Consider the following 18486-nt stretch of genomic DNA (forward strand, 5'->3'; position numbering starts at 1 on the left):
ATTTTTTTACATTTTGTTAGTGTGATACCATCTATCTATTATTTGCTAATCACTAACGAGTAATAGGTTGGAGTACTTTAGAATACCATATTACACAACGCTTACACACTGACCACTGCAACTATTATTTATTTTACCAAATTAGGAAAAATCATATTGTTTTAAAATGAGGGAGAGCAACTCAATGCCGAATTACCAGTTTTTGTTATTTCTTTTGAGCTGATCGTTTGAAAACTATAAGATGAGAAAATTAGAATCACGATGCTGTCCAGGATATGAACTCAATGAAAGTGGATATGAACTAAAGCAACCTTTCCAATGCTCCAAATTGTACAACATTATGGAAAGGTAAAAAATTCAATTAAAAAGAATCCACTCATAATTTTATATTTCAAAACCTACTTATCTTATATCCTATCCCAAGTCCTACATAATAATAAACAAATACCTGCCAGTTTCTCAATGGAATTTGACATGCGCACAAAAAAGTTAGTCAAGCACTCCAAATTTGGCTACAGCTATTCCCACATGAGCATAGAGTTAGAACAAATTGTACACAGAAGAATCAACAGTACTAATAGATTTGTACTTGTCGAATATTTTCACACCTCAATTGGGCTGAATTGAACACAAATAAATGGCCAATCATATATTGGCCCAATACTACCAAGGAAAAAATGGGGTCCAGACAAGCACTACATACAGTATTACAAAATTTTATCAACATACACTACGTATCAAGATTATGCCACTCCAACACAATTTTACACCAGCCAAACGCATAAATGATTATACTCAGAATTCTGTTGGTAGAGCACTTGCACACTGAACCTCAGCCGTCATTCTTTAAAGAACACTCGACTCCATACTGATTTTCAGTAGGAAGAGCATGGGTACAGGCCGCTGAATACATCTTCAATGGGAGAGAGGCAAACAAAGAAGTGGGCAGGGAAGGGACTGCTGATGAGGGGAGTATTATACATGAATGTGGAGCAGGAAGAAAGAATGCACCAGAGAATAGAAATTTTCTATTAACTACAGGCGAGAGAATAATATCTCTCAAACCATTTCAAGGTGATGAGCAAAGTAGTAAAATGCCGTAGTATCATACACCTAGCTTTTTCAAGCATCACTCCAATTATCCGTGTCGTCATCTTCATCACTTCCGGCAAATGCCTATTTAAAGAGCCACAGTTTTAATATAGTGCACAAACACCAAAATAAAAAAAATAAAAAATAAAAAAAAACCAGAGAGGGAGAGAGAGAGAGAGACCTGGCGTATTGTCTTTGCTTTCTCCAAGATGGCAGCAACCCTCAGATTGGTTTGCGGACCATGCATGCTGGGTCTTGTCACCACCGCTGGCTTCAAGTTGAAGGACTGAGAAAGCAAACAAGCTCAATCCTCGGTTCATTGAATTGCACAAAAGAGGAAAAGAAAGAGAGGGAAGGGTGTGATGTAAAATACATATAAAACATCTGTTGAATCTAACCTTCGTTCGTATCTGTTCTAGCAAGGAATCTCTTTCATCTATCTTTCGTTCAACACGAGGCCGAACCCGTTCAGCTACCTTTCTCAACTGCAAAAGGTTTAATATCCATAAAGCAATTACTCTCTAAGCAATAAATGAGCAACAAAAAATGTGGAAGATATGGATATCAGAATCGTCATTACCTTGCTCTTGTCATGAGCAGCAACGGCATCAATGAGAGGTTTTGGAGGACGAGGAAGCTTAGTTGCTAGATTTCCATTTGGCTTTCCCACTTCAACGCCTTCTACTTGGGGGGTTTCTCCATCTGAAGTCAATAAAGCACGCTGATGCTGTTCTGCTTCCACAGTTGGTGGTGGCATAGACATGTCAAAAGGATTTTGCAATTCTTCTTCTGAAAAATAGTGCAGAGTGGGTTGAAGTTCTTTATCCACTGACCCTGTTTCTGGTCCTAATTGTTGGGAAGGCTCAATTGGTTTCTCTAGCGAAGATTCAGGATCATGTCTAAAAGTTGTGTATTCAATGGTTGGCATTGGTGTGGATGGGATTGAACTAAGGTGAGCCTTCTCTCCATCCAAGGCAAGGAAACCATATTCAGGTCTCTCATTAGGCTTTGAAGGTGATGTTAAAAATGGGGTTTGTGTCCCCCCTAAAGAGAGGTAATTGGATTGACTATCTGCATCACTAGCTATCGTTTGCAATTGCAAAGAGAATGGGATCAGCTGTGCCAAATTGTCCACTGATTGTTCAGAAACTTGTTGGGATTTCTCATCTTCTACGGTCATGATGGGAAAATATGGGTTCTGATGCTGCAAAATCCGTGTCTGGGATGCTGGAAAACCAAATTGAGCTTTCTCATCAGCAAATGGCTGTAAGGGTGGGAATGAATGCTGACTAGCTTCAATTGAATATCTTGGAGATGCTAGAGAAGCAATTTGAGTCTTTCCCATCCTCCATTGCATAGGAGGTAGAGGTGGCAATGGTGGCACCTCCTCAAGATTTACGTGAGCTGCCTGAGATAGCAGGCCAAAGCTAGGAAGGGCAGACTCCAGTGGATCCATTGCTAGCTTAGAAACACCAAGTTCCAGGCCAGCTGACCGCACCAAGAATTCTGATTCTGAAGGTTGGCATGGAAGGTATTCAGAATGAGATTCAGGAGGAGGAGGATCAACGCACTTTTCTAAGTGATGTAAAGATTGTAATTGTTCACATCTTTCATGATCTGTGTGATTCTGAGATTGTAGCTGCCCAGATTGAAGTCTTGAAGAGTTACAAGTTGCTTCATATTCTTGCAAACTTGCCTCATCAGATTCAAATTGCAATGAATTCGCTTTAGGATCCCCTGGCCCTGGGAGGCCACCAATAGGTAAACACACCTCAGCTTCACTATTCTCTAGAAGATGACTTTGATGGGGAGAATTTGATTCTAAATATTGATCACCGGGTGCTGAATATGTTGGGGCTGGGGTGGCACCTTTGTCACACGAAGTATATTGGGTTTCTTCAGCCAGAGATGATTCATCATCACCAGCAACTGTTTTTAAATTGCAATGGTCAGAAGAGACTAATTTGCATGGCATATCTGCAGGAGAAACTTCCAGCAGATTCACTTTGTCTTGTGCCTCAGTTTCTGTACGATTTTCTGGAGAATCTACCTCCTTACAATCTGTGCCTTTCAGATGGGGATTGGGAAATTCAGAAAGAGGTTCTTGCAATTTTATATGATTCCTGGAAGAAGAACCGGCTAGATCAGGACATGGATGAATGAAGTCATCCGAATCATTGTCTGCACCAGTAACGGCAGCAGCAGACAAAGACACATCTGCTATAACTTGTTCAGTTTCTACAGAATCCAAGTTTATATGATCCTCATGGCATGTGTAATTTGGAAAAGTATATGGAAGTTTGAGGGAACAGCATCACCTCCCACTGCATCCACACAGCAGGTGGATGTACCCATTTCCTCACCATCTGCTGCCCTTGGAATCTTATCAAAATCTGATTGCTCATCAGTATATGGATCATCCAATTCTACAGAAGCAAGTTCAAGTTCTGGAACAATATTTGTTAAATCAGAGAGTTTCTGCTGCTCTAAGTTGTTTGACTTTTGAGTTTCCACCAGAGCAGTTGAGCTTTCCAAGTTAATTCCATTTTCCGTACGAGCATTATCTGCTTTGGAAACTAGTTTATATGGCTCTATACCATCTGAAGAACAAATGGTTGGTATAACATCTGAATGCACTTCTACTTCTGGCAAGAATGAGCAAAGTTGCTTCTTTTCTGTAGGCAAAACACTTAAATTAGGCGAAACACTTAAATTTGTTGTGACAATCTTTCCATCAACCAAATTTTCAGAATACTCTTCATCTGCGGATTCTGTTTGAAGCACTTCATTAGGAAAACGATCAGTTCCTTTATTTTCAGGAGTAATCCCTAAAACATCAGACAAATGCAGCAAAACATTAGAAACAGCATTTGGATCTTCACCATCCAGATGATTTTCAGCAGAACCCACAAAATGAATATCATTCAGAGTCTTGGAGGGACCGTCAGAGCCAAAAGCTTTACCATCGGCTCGATTAGCCCCATTTTCATCTGTGTATGATAACCTCGAACCAACCTTAATAGAATCAGAGGTTGCTTCCTCTACTTCAGGACCCACTAAGACATCTAGTGGTGAGTGTACTCCATGATCTGAAGGCAGCAGGGCAGGACTGGAATCTGTAAGACATGAACTACATGATGCTTCTCCAAGATCAGGGGTCTTGTCTTCCTCAATGCCTGTATCATATGGCACTACAAGCTCATGCGATCTGGTTCCCTGAGACTCATCTGTTAGCCGGCTGGATGGCCTATCCACACCCTTAGCTGCACCAGGTTCTGAAGGCCTATCCACACCCTTAGCTGCACCAGGTTCTGAAGACAAGAATACTTTAGCTGCTCCATCACCGCCAGACGTTGCATTCTCAGCCGAACTGCTTAACGTATCAGAGTCGGAAAAACTGGATCTGTTACATTTGAATGAACCATTCCCATAATCTGATCCAGGGGAGTTTCCAAATGATTGAGAATCAGAAGAGTGAGCTCGGAACTCCAGATTTTCTTCATCTCCATTAGAATTTCTCCCACGGTTTTTGGCAATCAAGAGGCCGTTATTCTTAGTTCTATACTCATTTTCGGTTTCCATTTCTGAATCCATAGTGGTAAGAGCATCCATGTAATTGTCTATCTCACTGGTCAAATCTTCAGAATGGTATCCATCTGCAATGCCTTCTGTTTTGAGTTCACCATCAACTGCTAGTTCCTCTACAAATACTACCTTATGGAGGGTGGAAGAAGAAATATCATTCGCATCACGATCAGCTGGTTCAGGCACCTTCTTGATTTTTCCACCAATGACATCCCCATTAAACTTCTCCCTGTATGGTATTGAAACTACTTCCTTTTCATTAGGGGAGGAACATGCACTTCCCTCTCCTTGGGATGACTTCTTTGCAGGACTAACCACACTGATTTCAAGTATTTCAAGCCCTGGTTCACTAGAATTATCCAGTGTCAATTTCAAGGGTGAAGGGACAGAAATTTCATGAACAACCTTCTGCTTTGGAGTGGAAGGCTCCAGGAATTTCTCCATGTAACTTTTCCCAGCTTTTGAGTCAAATGGAGATCCATTCAAATGCCTTCTCTTTAGTTTCACAAGGCGTGAAGGGTTACCATAACCATTCTCAACACGCTCCTCCAGAAACAACTGTTGCAATCTGCACTATTTGAAAGCAACTTAAGTCACCAATAAATCATCTATACTTAAATAATATGACATGAAATACCACAAGACAGCCAGAATACACCAATATGAGATCAGAGTCCTCACTTGGCATGTGACGGGGGTTGTACTTCAGGTGTTTCTCCATTTCTCCAGCGTGATCCTTTTTTCTACAGAAGTAAGATGAAATTACGTCTTAAACATTGTAATTACATGAGCTCTTATTTCACAGTTATGAGTTCTATATCAGCAAATGAAGCAGCCGATATGTTGATCACAACACCAAAAACAATCATCAGTGAAAAAAGAAGTTTCACGGCCAGTGTCTTAATTAAGAAGAAACAATGATGGGTGGAACAAAATCTTAGCCATTCTTTGCACAATACCAAGTGAATGTCACACTTCCAAAAGGGAGTCTAAAGGTTGCATCTCAAAGCTGATTTCTGAGGCCTCATCAAAAGCCCTATTACTCAAAACCAAAAAGCACTGCAAGTCTCCCTCTTTTTTTTTTTCTTTTTTTTTTTTAACTGCAAGTCAGCTAACTGAACAGAAACAATATGTGGATGGTTATTAATTATTTATAAGAAATCAGGGAAAAATCAGATTATGGAGCCATATGTAATACCACAGATTTAGTATAAGAAGGTGACAAATGAGATCTCACATTGCTTGGGAGGAAAAAGTTCTTACAACTTATAATGACTCTAACTAAGGGGCTCCAACTCTAAACTTGATTAGTCCTATCGGAGTATAGACTCATATGTGTCTTGGACTTTCCTTGAGTCCTCACAAATGGCATATGAGCCATCCCGACCAGAAGTATAAGACTTGAACTATGCCACCCACAACGAAATAGCTTGACAAGAATATTTGGGATTTAACCCAGATTTAGGTCTTGTTTGGATAGTGAGATGAGATGAAACGATCTGTGAATAGTAGTAAAATGGTTTGTGAATATTAGTGAAATATTTGAGTTAATATGTTTTATGGGGTTTTGGAAAAGGAGAGAAAAAATTGAATAAAAATATTATAAAATTAAAAATTATTTTTTAATATTATTTTTGTTTTGAAATTTGAAAAAATTGAATTATTTTTTATATTTTGTTTGGGAAAGTTGTAATAATTAGATGAAGAAGTTAACCCATAGGAGTTGGCTCAAGTGGTAAAGGCCTTGGGCTTGGGGGTATGCTCCCCCCCCCCCCCCCCGGGTCTAAAATTCAAATCTCCTTGGGTGCAAATAATCTCTAGGAGTCATCGGACTGAGGGATTTTCCCCTTGAATTACCCGAGATGCACTTGCGGGAAACTCCTTGCCGAGTGCCTGTGCACCCCCGGGATTAGTCGGGACACTGTTCTTGGACACCCGGTGCCAATAAAAAAAGTTTGATAAGACTTTTTTGCAACAACTACAATCCTCAAAAAAGTCTTATCAAACTTTTTTTACTAGCACCGGGTGTCCAAGAATAGCATCCTGGATTGGGGGATTTTTTCCTTAAATTACCCGAGATGCACTTGCGGAAAACTCCTTGCCGAATGTATACGCACCCCCGAGATTAGTTGGGAAGCTGTTCTTGGACACCCGATACCAATAAAAAAAGTTATTAGATGAAGAAATTGAAGATTTGTAATTGAAAAATATTTGTATTTGTGGTGTTTGAATATTGAGATGAGATGAGATGGGAGGACTTGGGAGGACTTTGCTATCCAAACCAGGCCTTAGTATAAAATGATTCTAAGAGACTCCAAATGTAATCTTCACTTGTTCTTTTTTAACATAGGCTTAGATGTAGCTTCAGTCCTCCTTGGGCTGTGATACATAACCCCATGAATGTTATAAATGGGAAAACAGCAAAAGGATATATCATGACTTCTTTGCCATAGGTCCCAAGTAGATTCCCCCAATCCATAGCGAATTTACATGGCAGCAAACAGATTGGCCTGTAAAAAGTAAGGGCCAATGAAGGTAAAAAGTGGAGAAAAAAGGCCTATTTTGTGTTGCACACAGGTAGACATCACCATGAGAAGTAGGGTGCCACATATAAAACAATCCACAAATTTTCACAAGAGTTGTCCATAATATGATGATCATCTTATCACGGAAATACCTTCACTTTGCGGATTCTTTTTTCCCTCTGACCTTCTGTTTTTGCTGCTCCAAAGGATGCTGACTCCACTTTAAAGAATGATGGATCAGTATAACGCTTTAAGCAGGCTCCAGCCCCCGCAACATCAAACCTGTTAGAAGCCATCTGAACATCTTAAAATTTTAAATTTATAAAATAAATCCTTTAACTTTCTGTTGCAACCACGAATAAAAAACGAAGTCAAAACAAATTGGGCAACCATACTTATCCAGCAGAAATAACCGGGGAGGGCCCCTGCATTCTTCATAAGAGTCCATCACAAAGCGAGGCAAGTCACCCCGAGTTACCAGATTCTGTTCCACATGCAGATTAGGATGCCAATCCACACCTGCAACAGAACATGTATTTATCTATCATTGCACTTTGATCATGCATTCTAGGAGCTAATCTTCTAAAACATGAGAATTCAGGGGTTTTCAAGACTCAAAACTCATTAATAACTTGTGAAGAACCAAACTAGACAAATGCATGAAATGGTATAGCTGTGACTGACTTAGAACATAAACAAATCTTTGGTCTGTTATAGGTCTTCATATTGCAGCATGATATGAGTCCTATCTTGATAACGCGAAATCATAATGCCTGTGTATGCATGCCTAATGATCAAACAAAAATCTACTAGCATTTTTACTTGCTCAAGTCTATTTCTTCTTTCAATCAAACTGACTGGGTTCCATTGACTTGTCAAACGGACAATCTCCAGCAGTCTAACACATATCCAACTGTATTGAACCATTTTACCATAAAGGAGGCCACGGAATTAATATTCTCCAGTAAAAAGGTAATTATAGAAGAGTCCTCTCTTTGCTAAATTCAGGGAGATGATTAGCCATACAGACAAGAAGCCAGGAGGCAGAACAGATATAGCTCTGCAGTTCAGAGACCTCTCTTCCAAAAGCAAACACCGATATTCTAGGACCTAAGATAGCCATTTAAAAAGCATATATCCAGCCACTTTTCAGCAATCGCCATCTAGCATATAACAGAACAATAGAACTAATAGTTTTGATACTCAAGAAATAGAGACAAACATGAATTAGTACCTTATTACTTTAAGAAACATGTTTAAGTATGTTTGATTCATACTTGTAAGCATATAAACATGCACACACTTCAAACTGTTTTATTATTATTATTATTATTATTATTATTATTATATGCAGAATGGGGGAAATCACTGCAAAAAATTTCCAGGCCCTAATAACTGGCTTCAAAAGAATAATTTTAGAAGGCAAAAAAAATTATTGGCATCTGTTTTCTGTCAATATATTAACGTTTTACAGCATCACAATAAGAGCAAGAAATAAGGTCCAACTAATTGTCACCAAAAGTAAACTCAAATCTCATACAAATTTAGCATGAAAAAATAAAACAAAAGTAACTATTTGGCACAAAATCTAACCTGCATTCGAAAAGAATAATGAATGACTTGTTTGTGACAGAAACGCCTTCTCAATGGAAGGAACTTCTGCCTCAAGCTGTTGAACCCGAACCATAAGACCATGGCCTCTTGCAGCAGTTGCCATTACTTCTTCATGCAAGTCATGGAATATCTCAGCAGCAAACCTTTTAGCAACCACAGGAAAAACAAGTAACTACATGTAGCTATTATGTGAGAGCTTTAGATGGTAATAAGAGAATCAAAACATGGTCATAGGGAGATGAGGGTTTGCGTCACATAGGACAAATGAAAGTGCCCTTCTTTATTTCAACTAAGAAACACCTTTGTTTCATCTCATTCAAGTTCATTTGCCAATTAGAACAGCCTACCTCAAGCCCAATATTATAAAGCTGTTACTCAACAATCTTAATAAATCAGAGTCAGCTCATGCCAATAAAAATTTAAAAAAAAGCGCATGAAGATCAACCAAAAAAACAGATTAGAAACTCAATTTTGCCAAAAAAAAAAAACATTCTTTTGAGTTTAGCAGCAAATTCAAGAAACACAAGAAATTGTCCGTCCACGAATCAAACTTCCATAGCTCTAGAGGATTCAACCTTAGTTCCAAAAAAATAAAAATAAAAACCAATTCAGCATCTAACTCAAATACTTGAAGGCAAAATTCAAAATCTCAATCCTGATCATTTTGCATTCTGCTCACTTCCAAACTGAAATACCTAATCCTACTAAAGAATCACAGATTATTAAAATAAATCAACAATCTCACACGGCGATGCTCTAGTATAAAATAAATTTAATTAAATCACAAGTCACTCAGTTGCAATTTTAAGTTGGAAACTCAACAATCTCCATTCCATAAGGTCAATCGGATCATAAGCTTGAATCAAAGTCAAAATTCCAAACAACCTCCCCCCCCCCCCCCCCCCCCCCCCCCCCCCCCCCCCCCCCCCCCCCCCACCTCCCGCGAAAAAAAAAACCGACGCGCGCTCGAATCATCAACACAGGAAAACATTCTGAAACCTCAAATTCAAAACCTAGTGGCCCAGCATTTCTTCCCATCACCGCAACTCACAGCCAAAACCACTTAAATAAAAAAATACACACAACAGAAAAGAAGAAGCGCAAGAACTAAAAGGAGAAAAGGAACTCACTCGGCAAGGTCACCGAGCTGGCGCAAGACACCGACGAGGCCGGCCATGGCCACGCCTTCCAAGAGAGCCTCTGGATCATCTCTATCGGCCGCTCCGTAGAGCTCTGGATCCGCCAAGCTGTACTCGTCCCTAATCTGGTACCTCGTCAACGGCATTTCTCCTGCTTCTTCTTCTTCTTCTTCGTCCCCAAATTCAAAACCCTAATACACAGGTATATGCATTTCCACCTCGAGAGTAGCTTAGCGTTAGAGATACCAGATTTTCTTCTTGGGGTTGAGGAAAAACGAGTGAATTAGTCGTCGAAAGAATGAATGTGCTCGGTGCTCAGAGCATCGGAGACGTGGAGAGAGAGAGAGAGAGAGAGAGAGAGAGAGGGTATTTTCGAAACGGTGCGTATTTTAATATCTCAGAGATTGTGCGGTGTGCCGGTTTATAATGCGCTCGTCTCGTCGTATTGGATCGTGTTATTTCTAGTTTCTACTCTAATTTTTAATTTCTTATGTTTCTTACAAAGGTTGCAATCGTGTGTTTCCGTGACCATTTGATGCGAAAAAACTTTCTTCGAGTTCTTTTCATAGTCCTCAATTCAATTCTTGTAAATAAATTGAGACCAAAAAAAATTAATTTTTTTAATAATAGAATATATTTCTTTTTTAAAATGAGTATGCAAAATTTCACAATTTAAAAGTTTATTTAACATTACTCTTATCCATAATTTAATAAAAAAATAATACTAATATATAAACATAATGTAATAGGAACATAATGTGAATATAAGATATAATATCTATTATCTTTTAGTAATTTTAAATAAAGTATTAAAGTGCACAAGTCTCACACATTCAATTAAAAAAAATTAAGGTTCACTGCTAAAAAGTGAGCATTTTCATGTAGATTTTAAATTTGTCTAATTTTTTTAAAGAGAGTGCACGAGACTTGTACACCTTAAAATTGTACATCATTTTTCATTATTTTCATTAATGTTGCAAAATGAGTTTAAATTAAACTCACAAATGATATTAATTTATTTCAAATTAAAACACATCTCATCCATCTTGGTTTGAAATATAATAAATTTAGTAAGAAAATAAATAAATAATATTTCCCAAATATTTTTAATAATCATCATAACCAAAATACATAAAAGAGAGGGCAATTTCATTCTCTAAAAATTTGTGGTTTGACTCTTTATTTGCTGCGAAGTGTATGATGCCGCTAAGAAGATAACAAGTTTTTCATTTGTAAGTGTTAAATCACCGATTATCCAAACAAAGTCTAAACAAATAAGAAGCTAACAAACATAAACAATTTGTTATTGAGAAAAGATATTTACAACTATGAATTGTGCAATCGTCGCTTAATCGTTTTGAAAAAAGTAAATAAAATATGAGATTCATACAAAAAAAATTAATTTTTTAATATTAGACTTCAATTATTTTTAAAATGATTACACGGCGGTTACATAATTTACAATTGTATATAGAATTATTCTTTATTATTAAGTTTCACGTATCAAAGTTGCTAAATCACAAAAGTAATATAACATTTTAATTAGTAGGTTAAGTATGATGAATCCAAGAAGTTATTTAATAATATCAAGAAAAGCAATGGTGGTCAACAACATCAAGAGTTTGAGTGGTTAGCATGGACCTGAAAGCAGGAGATTATAGCCAAGTGGCCTATTATTATTATTATTTTAACTAGAGCACCGATGACCAAACACCACCAATTAACGAACGAAGCAATAACTGTAGCTGATATGATAATTTGGGAGATATTGACCGTTGAGGAAACGTAAACGGTCGGGGTAGTGGGACCCAGTACAGTAGTATGACATATTTTGGATAATCGCTGTCATGGTCCACATGTAGTATGAACTATGAATACGTCTGTCTTCTTACGTATTTGGAAGGACACGGGTATCACAATTAACGTGGGTACATGCAGCGGAAGAGATGGGAGCGGCGGAGGTAAAGGGGTTTGAGGTCAAAAATCACAAATACAAGGGAAAAGTAAAACCCCTCCTTGTCAAACCAAAAGCAAAAGCAAAACATTATCAGTTAGCAGCACACCTTAGATATGGGAACTTCAACCTCAACGAAAAATTCTATTCATCATCTCTATATATTATATATCACACTTTTTTTTTAATTTTTTTCTCTTATTAAATATGTAATATATAGATAATGAGTAGAATATTTTAATAAATTTAAAAAGAATAGAATAAAAAAAATTTAAAAATATAAACAAATATAGTGTATAATACGTAAGAATAATGAGTAGCAAAACTCCCTCAACGTATTATAAAGATAAATTGAAATGCAGTCATAGCTAATGCTCATTGCAAAATAGGAATTGGAGTCGTTGCACGTAATTGGAAAGGTATTGGCCACAATGAGGATGAACAAAAGTTTATTCCCTTGAGCAATGCTACATACTGTCCTCAAATGGGGATTGCATTGCAAGTCTAGTTAATTTTATTTTTAAATTTTTTTTAAATTATAATAATATCATTATCAAAATGGTATTTTTTCTATTTAATAAAGAGCTTGCACATACAATTTCCATTTGAAGTCTGCAAATATAATTTCTCTATTTCCTTACCCTCTTATTGCATAAGCTTTTGGGGCTCTCCAAACTATCATTTTTGCTCTTGATTTGGGATTATCAAATATTATACTTGAAGGGGATTCACTTTAGGTGACTCATGCTATAGAAACCAAGATGAAGGGTGAACTAGTGCAGGCATGGTGATAGGTGATATTAAGCAAAAGCTCAAGAATTTCTCCTAAAGGACTGTGAACCACATACTTTGGCTAAAAATGTAGTAGCACTTAGGCTAAAAATGCTTTACATGTTTTATGATGTAATTGTGGACTTGGAGGATTGCCCTCCATGTATTCTTTCTTTCCTATAAAGGAAATGATCATTAAAACAATCTTTTTCTAAAAGAAAAAAGAAAAAATCTAGAACCGTAGTCTGTACAGACCCTATTTTGAAACTTGATTTTATTTTAGAACGAAATAAAAAATATCAATTTATAATTTCTTTTATAATTATTTTACAATTCTATGTTAAATAATGAGTAGTTTTATAAAATTGAAATGCATTTTTAATGGAACGGCATATATGTTTCATTTTTACGGACCCTCACGATACGCTTCGTTTCATTTCACAAGTCTTTCTTCACACCTTCATTTCATATTTTTTTTTTTAATAATTGTAAAATGAATTATAAAATAGTTATAAAAGAATTTAAGAGTATCGTTACCCATCTCAATAAATGATCGATCAACCCGTTCCAATAAAAAAACCAATTGGCTCTAGTCCATATGGATTGGTAAGATTGATCTCGATTTGTTTTGTTAGTACACCCTTATCATTGTCTGTTATATACTTAAAAGTACTAAATTTTAGATTAATGCTTAACCACGAAAGAGCTAGTAAAATCATCAACAAATCTATCTGAGACTCTCATGCACCTGAAATAAGTTGTAAAATTTTCAAATAACCATCAACTCCTAAAAATCCAACCAAAACCCAAGACCCTTTCATTCCCATTTCATGAGGTATTATACAAACCAAATCTACATAAAGTCTTCAAATGAAAATTACTCATACAAGATTATACAGTTATGTTAAAAAAAATATATAATTACAAAAATATCATTTTTAAAATAATATTTTTTTTCCTTCTATCTCATTTGTTAATGGGACTGTACATTCAATCTCTTACTAAAGATTGCAAATAGAATTTCTTAAAAATATTTTAAAAAAAATTTATTTCTTGAAATAATTTCCCTAACCCTAGAAAGTTTGAAAATCCCCATGCATGGTCCCTACAAAAATCTAAAAGAAGATACATATAGGGGATTTTTCCCTAAAACTTAAAAATTGAATAGTTTCTTATTAAAATTTTAGATGCAAAAATTATAAAAGGAAAAGGTTGAGTGCTCAAAGTCAGTCAACAATATATTCCTTTTCTCCGGTTATTATCCTTTTGTCCCTTCAACGCATTTCTTTCTAAAATCATGACCCATTAGAGCCTCTCATTTCTTTTCCCTTCTCAACCTGCTTCCCCTTTTCTGTGGGGAAAAAGCTGATCTCCCATGGTCGGCTGACTCGGCTCAAGCTTCTCCCATCCTTCTCCTTCCACTCATCAAATTAAGACTAATCTCCTCTCTCTCCTCTTATTCTCCCTTCTCGATCTCCTTACTTTTTCCCCCCATCATTTTCTTAGTTTTCTCGAATAAAACCACCAACCATAACATTTACAAGTACCCCCACAAATAAAACCACCGCCTCCCACTTTTCCATGCATGGACGGTCGATTAAGCCGCTCTCATTCCACATAAGCGTGGCCGCCTCTATACTGCCTCCACCTTTGTACTTTTTCAGCCCTTTAATTAAAGAGCTAACCTCCTCCTTAATTTGGGACTAGCTTCTCTTCTTTTCTCGTCCCGAATTTTTATGTTTTATTTTATTTGACTTTTGTGTTTTCTTTATGGTTGGGGGAGATTATATTTGCAGTACTTTTTTAAAGAATAATATTAGGTACAAATGAGCACACCACCGATATTGCGGCATCAGGATATGTCATGCAATTGTTAAATTATAAAATAAATAATAAAATCTATTAATTTTCATCGGTTTAACTTTAGACAAATAGTAATTTTATATGATATTAGAGTAAAAGTCTTAAGTTTAAATTCTGAATCTACACTCTATCTCATTTTATTAAATATTTCACGTATTGAATTATCTATTGAAGGAGAGTCTGGTCCACACATGAAAGAAAGTATTAAGATATAAAATAAATAATAAAATCTATTAATTTTTATAAATTTAAATTTTTGAGACAAGTGATGATTTTATAATAATTTCAAATAGGACATCATTCTATCGACACGTGCGGCGCAAGCTCTATCACTTTCATTAGCTTGCACCCGGCCCCTCCAAAGGCGTTCCAAGTCTCACATTCTCCGTCCTCTTGCGTGAGACTAGGTGTCTTTCTTGTTGGAAGCTTTCTCCCTAATCTGTGGGTGTGAAAGAGGAGATTCCGTACTCAAACATCTCGAAACAAAAAAAATCTTAATACTCATTCTATTATAGTGAGTTTAGATCCAAACTCATTTCAACTCATTTCAACTTATTATTATAATTTTTTTAAATCTCAATATAAAATATAATAAGTAATTTAACTTTTTCAAATTTTAAAATAATAATAATATTAAAAAATAATATTTTAACAATATTTTATCATCTCAACTCAACTCAATTTAACATCTAAACGCAGCCTTATTGTTGGATCCTCACTCAATAGAAAATTCTATCCTCAAGATGACCTATTTCTCGACTTTAAACTCGAGAAATATGGGGACTAGAATCGTTGCATTTTATTTTTTTTATTTTTGTTTCTTTCCTTTTAAAAAACAAATGCTGTACTGTAATGTATGCCATTCCCTTTCTATTGTAGTTTCAATATTAGCTAATTTTGTTCACATTAAATAAAGTTTATCATTCATATCTAAAGTCTGAACTTCCATAAAAGAGGAGCAATCAATGTTACTTTTCTCTTACTGTCATTTTTAGCTACACTTACTGATATAGTATACTTTAAATATTGGTTTTATATTCATTTACTTAATTGGTATATGCTTAAAATATATCATATAGTATACGTGATTGGAAGTAACAAAATGTAAGATAAAAATAATATTTTTCATAAAAGATTACTGGATAACCGCTAGCTTGCTACTGTTAGGGTGGATTCTAGACGTACGCTTCATTGGGTATCTACAGAACCAGAAAAGTTTACAACTGAGGTCACAATGGACTTTGTTTATGATGTTACCATGATGATGATAGTACCTGAATTTCTTTCCCCCATTTTGTTGATTTTAAAGAGAGAAGAAACAGAGGTTAAAAGTTTGTCTGGTAGTTATTGGTAGTTATTGATTTTAAAGACAGAAGAAACATAGGGATAATTGATGGCCTCACATAATATCAAAGTAGAAGTTTTAAATTTGAATTATGATTCTATACTATACTTCTATTTAATTAAATATTCAACAGCTGAAAATAAAATAAAGTCTATTTTTTTATCAGTTTAAATTTTTGAGATAAGTGATAATAATTTCACAATTATAAGTATTATTAGTACTGAGGTCTCCCACGTACCTACCTAGCTTTTATAGAATTAGGTTGTATTTAGATGTTGAGTTAAGTTATGAATATTATTATTTTGTAGGTCTTATAGAGATGAATTTAATTTTTTATATTGAGATGAGTTTAAATTTTTTATAAGAAGTTAAAAAAATAGTAAATTCAATCAATGATTAATTTGAGATGAGTTGAGTTACGTTCATGTTGCAAACACAACTTAAGGCCTTGTTTAAATATATAGATGGTTTCATCTCATCTTATCATTATAATTTTTTTAAATTTTTACACAAAATATAATAAATAATTTAATTTTTTTAAATCTTAAAATAATAATATAATATTAAAAAATAATATTCTAATAAAATTTTACTCATCTCATTTATGGAAACCATCTCTTAATGTTTTTTTTTTTAAGAAGGACTAAACAATTTTTCTCTTTCTGCTTTGGGAACCTATGTCTGTAATTTTATAACCGACCAAGGCTGATACTGAATTTACATGGAATTGTGTTCTTGTCTCTATTCAATTGTAGGGATTGGTGGTTTGCGAGCAATCATTATAAATTTAATATACATTAAATAATTAAAAAAAATACCCAAAAATAAAAAAAAAAATATATATATATATATATGTGGCATGCAAAGAATTGGGCTCCACACTATTATTGTTTGTCTAGTGGCATCAAAGACGGCTTGTTAGATGGATGCACGTCATTTATCATCACAAATTATATATAATTATATTATATGCAAACCCATTAATTATATCATACAGTACTACAGTGACAGGTAATGCTTGTCATCATGCATTTCTAGAGAAAAAAATTTGGTCATATGTAAAGGAATAATTAGTAGTGAAGTAATTTATCTTATTAATTAGTATTTTATATGGAGTTAAGTAGGCAGGCATCCTTAAAAAATCAGAAAGCTGGTCATATATATATATATATATATATATATATATATATATATATAGGAGTGCGGATACAATCATGTAATCTTTCTTAGCTTTAAAGTTAATTTGGTTCATCGGTGGGTGGTTTTTCAACCATATACAACACTTGCCAAGATTATTATCAAAGCCATGCCAACAACAAACTCAATGGACAACGCGGGAACTAGTTAATGCAGAAATTAAGCATGCATGATTCGATGATGATCTGTAGAAATTCCACCATTTCATTTATACTGATCATCTGTCGACATAATCTCTTGCGGCCAGCCAAGCAAATTCGGTGTATTAATTACTTTGTATTCTATATCACAGAGCAATGGAAAAGACCAACTGATCTTAAAAAGAAAGAAAAAACTTGTTGTATATATATGCTCCTTTAATTTAAGATTAAACCATTGCGACTGTGCCATTTTTTGATAGATCATGACGGTGATAATTATAAAAAATTAATGGTGGTGATTCAAGATAGCAAAAATCTAGTTTTATTTGCATGCATAATTCACCATTAATGGGCGGTTTCGGTACAATAAAGGAATGAAAAGTCTTATTGCAAGCGAGTTCGTGTACTAAATCGCGTATCGATACTAACATGTAATGCATCCGTTAATAAAATATTGTAAATTGAAGACGAAAATTATTTTTATAAGAAAGAAGACTTTATTCTTCTCTCAAAGTTTTTTTTCTTTTTTTTAATAAAAAAAAATCTTGTCAACATCATTACAAAATTTGATGGACCAAACCGTTTGTGTCAAGGCTCATAAAGCAAAATCTTCTTTTTCCTCCTATTTTGAGGACCACCGGCCATGGAGACGTGTAAAAGGAAAAGGAATGGCTCAGGAAGATTTTCGAGGCATTGATAGAACTTTAAAAACAAATTAAGATCTTCAAGACTCTGACAGTTATTTTTCAGGCTATATATGGCCCCCAACTGTAGTAGTGGGTGCCAACTGATCAGTCCATTAATTTCAGGATCTTGTATACATATATAGACGTTGTATGAACATCACACAAGCAAGAGAGGCCCTGGGGCCCCGAGAATCAAGCCACCAGCTGCTGGCTCAAACTCTGCCCACCAGCTTATAATAGGCTTAGCGGAGGCCCAAAAGTATGAGTTTGGGACGACGTGATCTCTGATTCATGATCGCTTAATTTCGAATGCCACTATCAAATCTTGAATATTCAGCTCATAGCAAATATGCTTGTTATACCTACGCCAAGAGAGCATGAGAAGCCAAGAAAAAAAGAGCATGGATTAGAACTGATTGCACCATCGCATGCATGAACCAGCAAGTCCGGCGCCGTGGGTTCCGGACTTCGGAAGCCCCTTCTAATTATGTTCATTTTCAACTAAATTTCCAATTAAATAGTGGGGGCCGGAGTAGTACTACTCCACCTGGCTAATTAGATAGGTCTTCTCAAGT

At 35.5% G+C, this 18486-nt stretch overlaps 1 protein-coding gene across 1 annotated transcript; it reads right to left on the reverse strand.

Moving 5' to 3' along the window:
* Nucleotides 1–567: 567 nt before the first annotated feature.
* On the reverse strand, nucleotides 568–10367 carry LOC121264104 (protein SCAR2-like). The gene is given in 10 exon segments (XM_041167159.1): nucleotides 568–1176; nucleotides 1274–1378; nucleotides 1491–1577; nucleotides 1673–3349; nucleotides 3352–5245; nucleotides 5359–5420; nucleotides 7355–7484; nucleotides 7598–7721; nucleotides 8796–8959; nucleotides 9947–10367. Coding segments are annotated over 10 exon segments (4452 nt in total). The 5' UTR covers nucleotides 10102–10367; the 3' UTR covers nucleotides 568–1122.
* Between the last annotated feature and the right edge of the window lie 8119 nt (nucleotides 10368–18486).

Source organism: Juglans microcarpa x Juglans regia, chromosome 5D, assembly GCF_004785595.1.
Source record: "Juglans microcarpa x Juglans regia isolate MS1-56 chromosome 5D, Jm3101_v1.0, whole genome shotgun sequence".
In the NCBI taxonomy this organism is placed as follows: domain Eukaryota; kingdom Viridiplantae; phylum Streptophyta; class Magnoliopsida; order Fagales; family Juglandaceae; genus Juglans; species Juglans microcarpa x Juglans regia.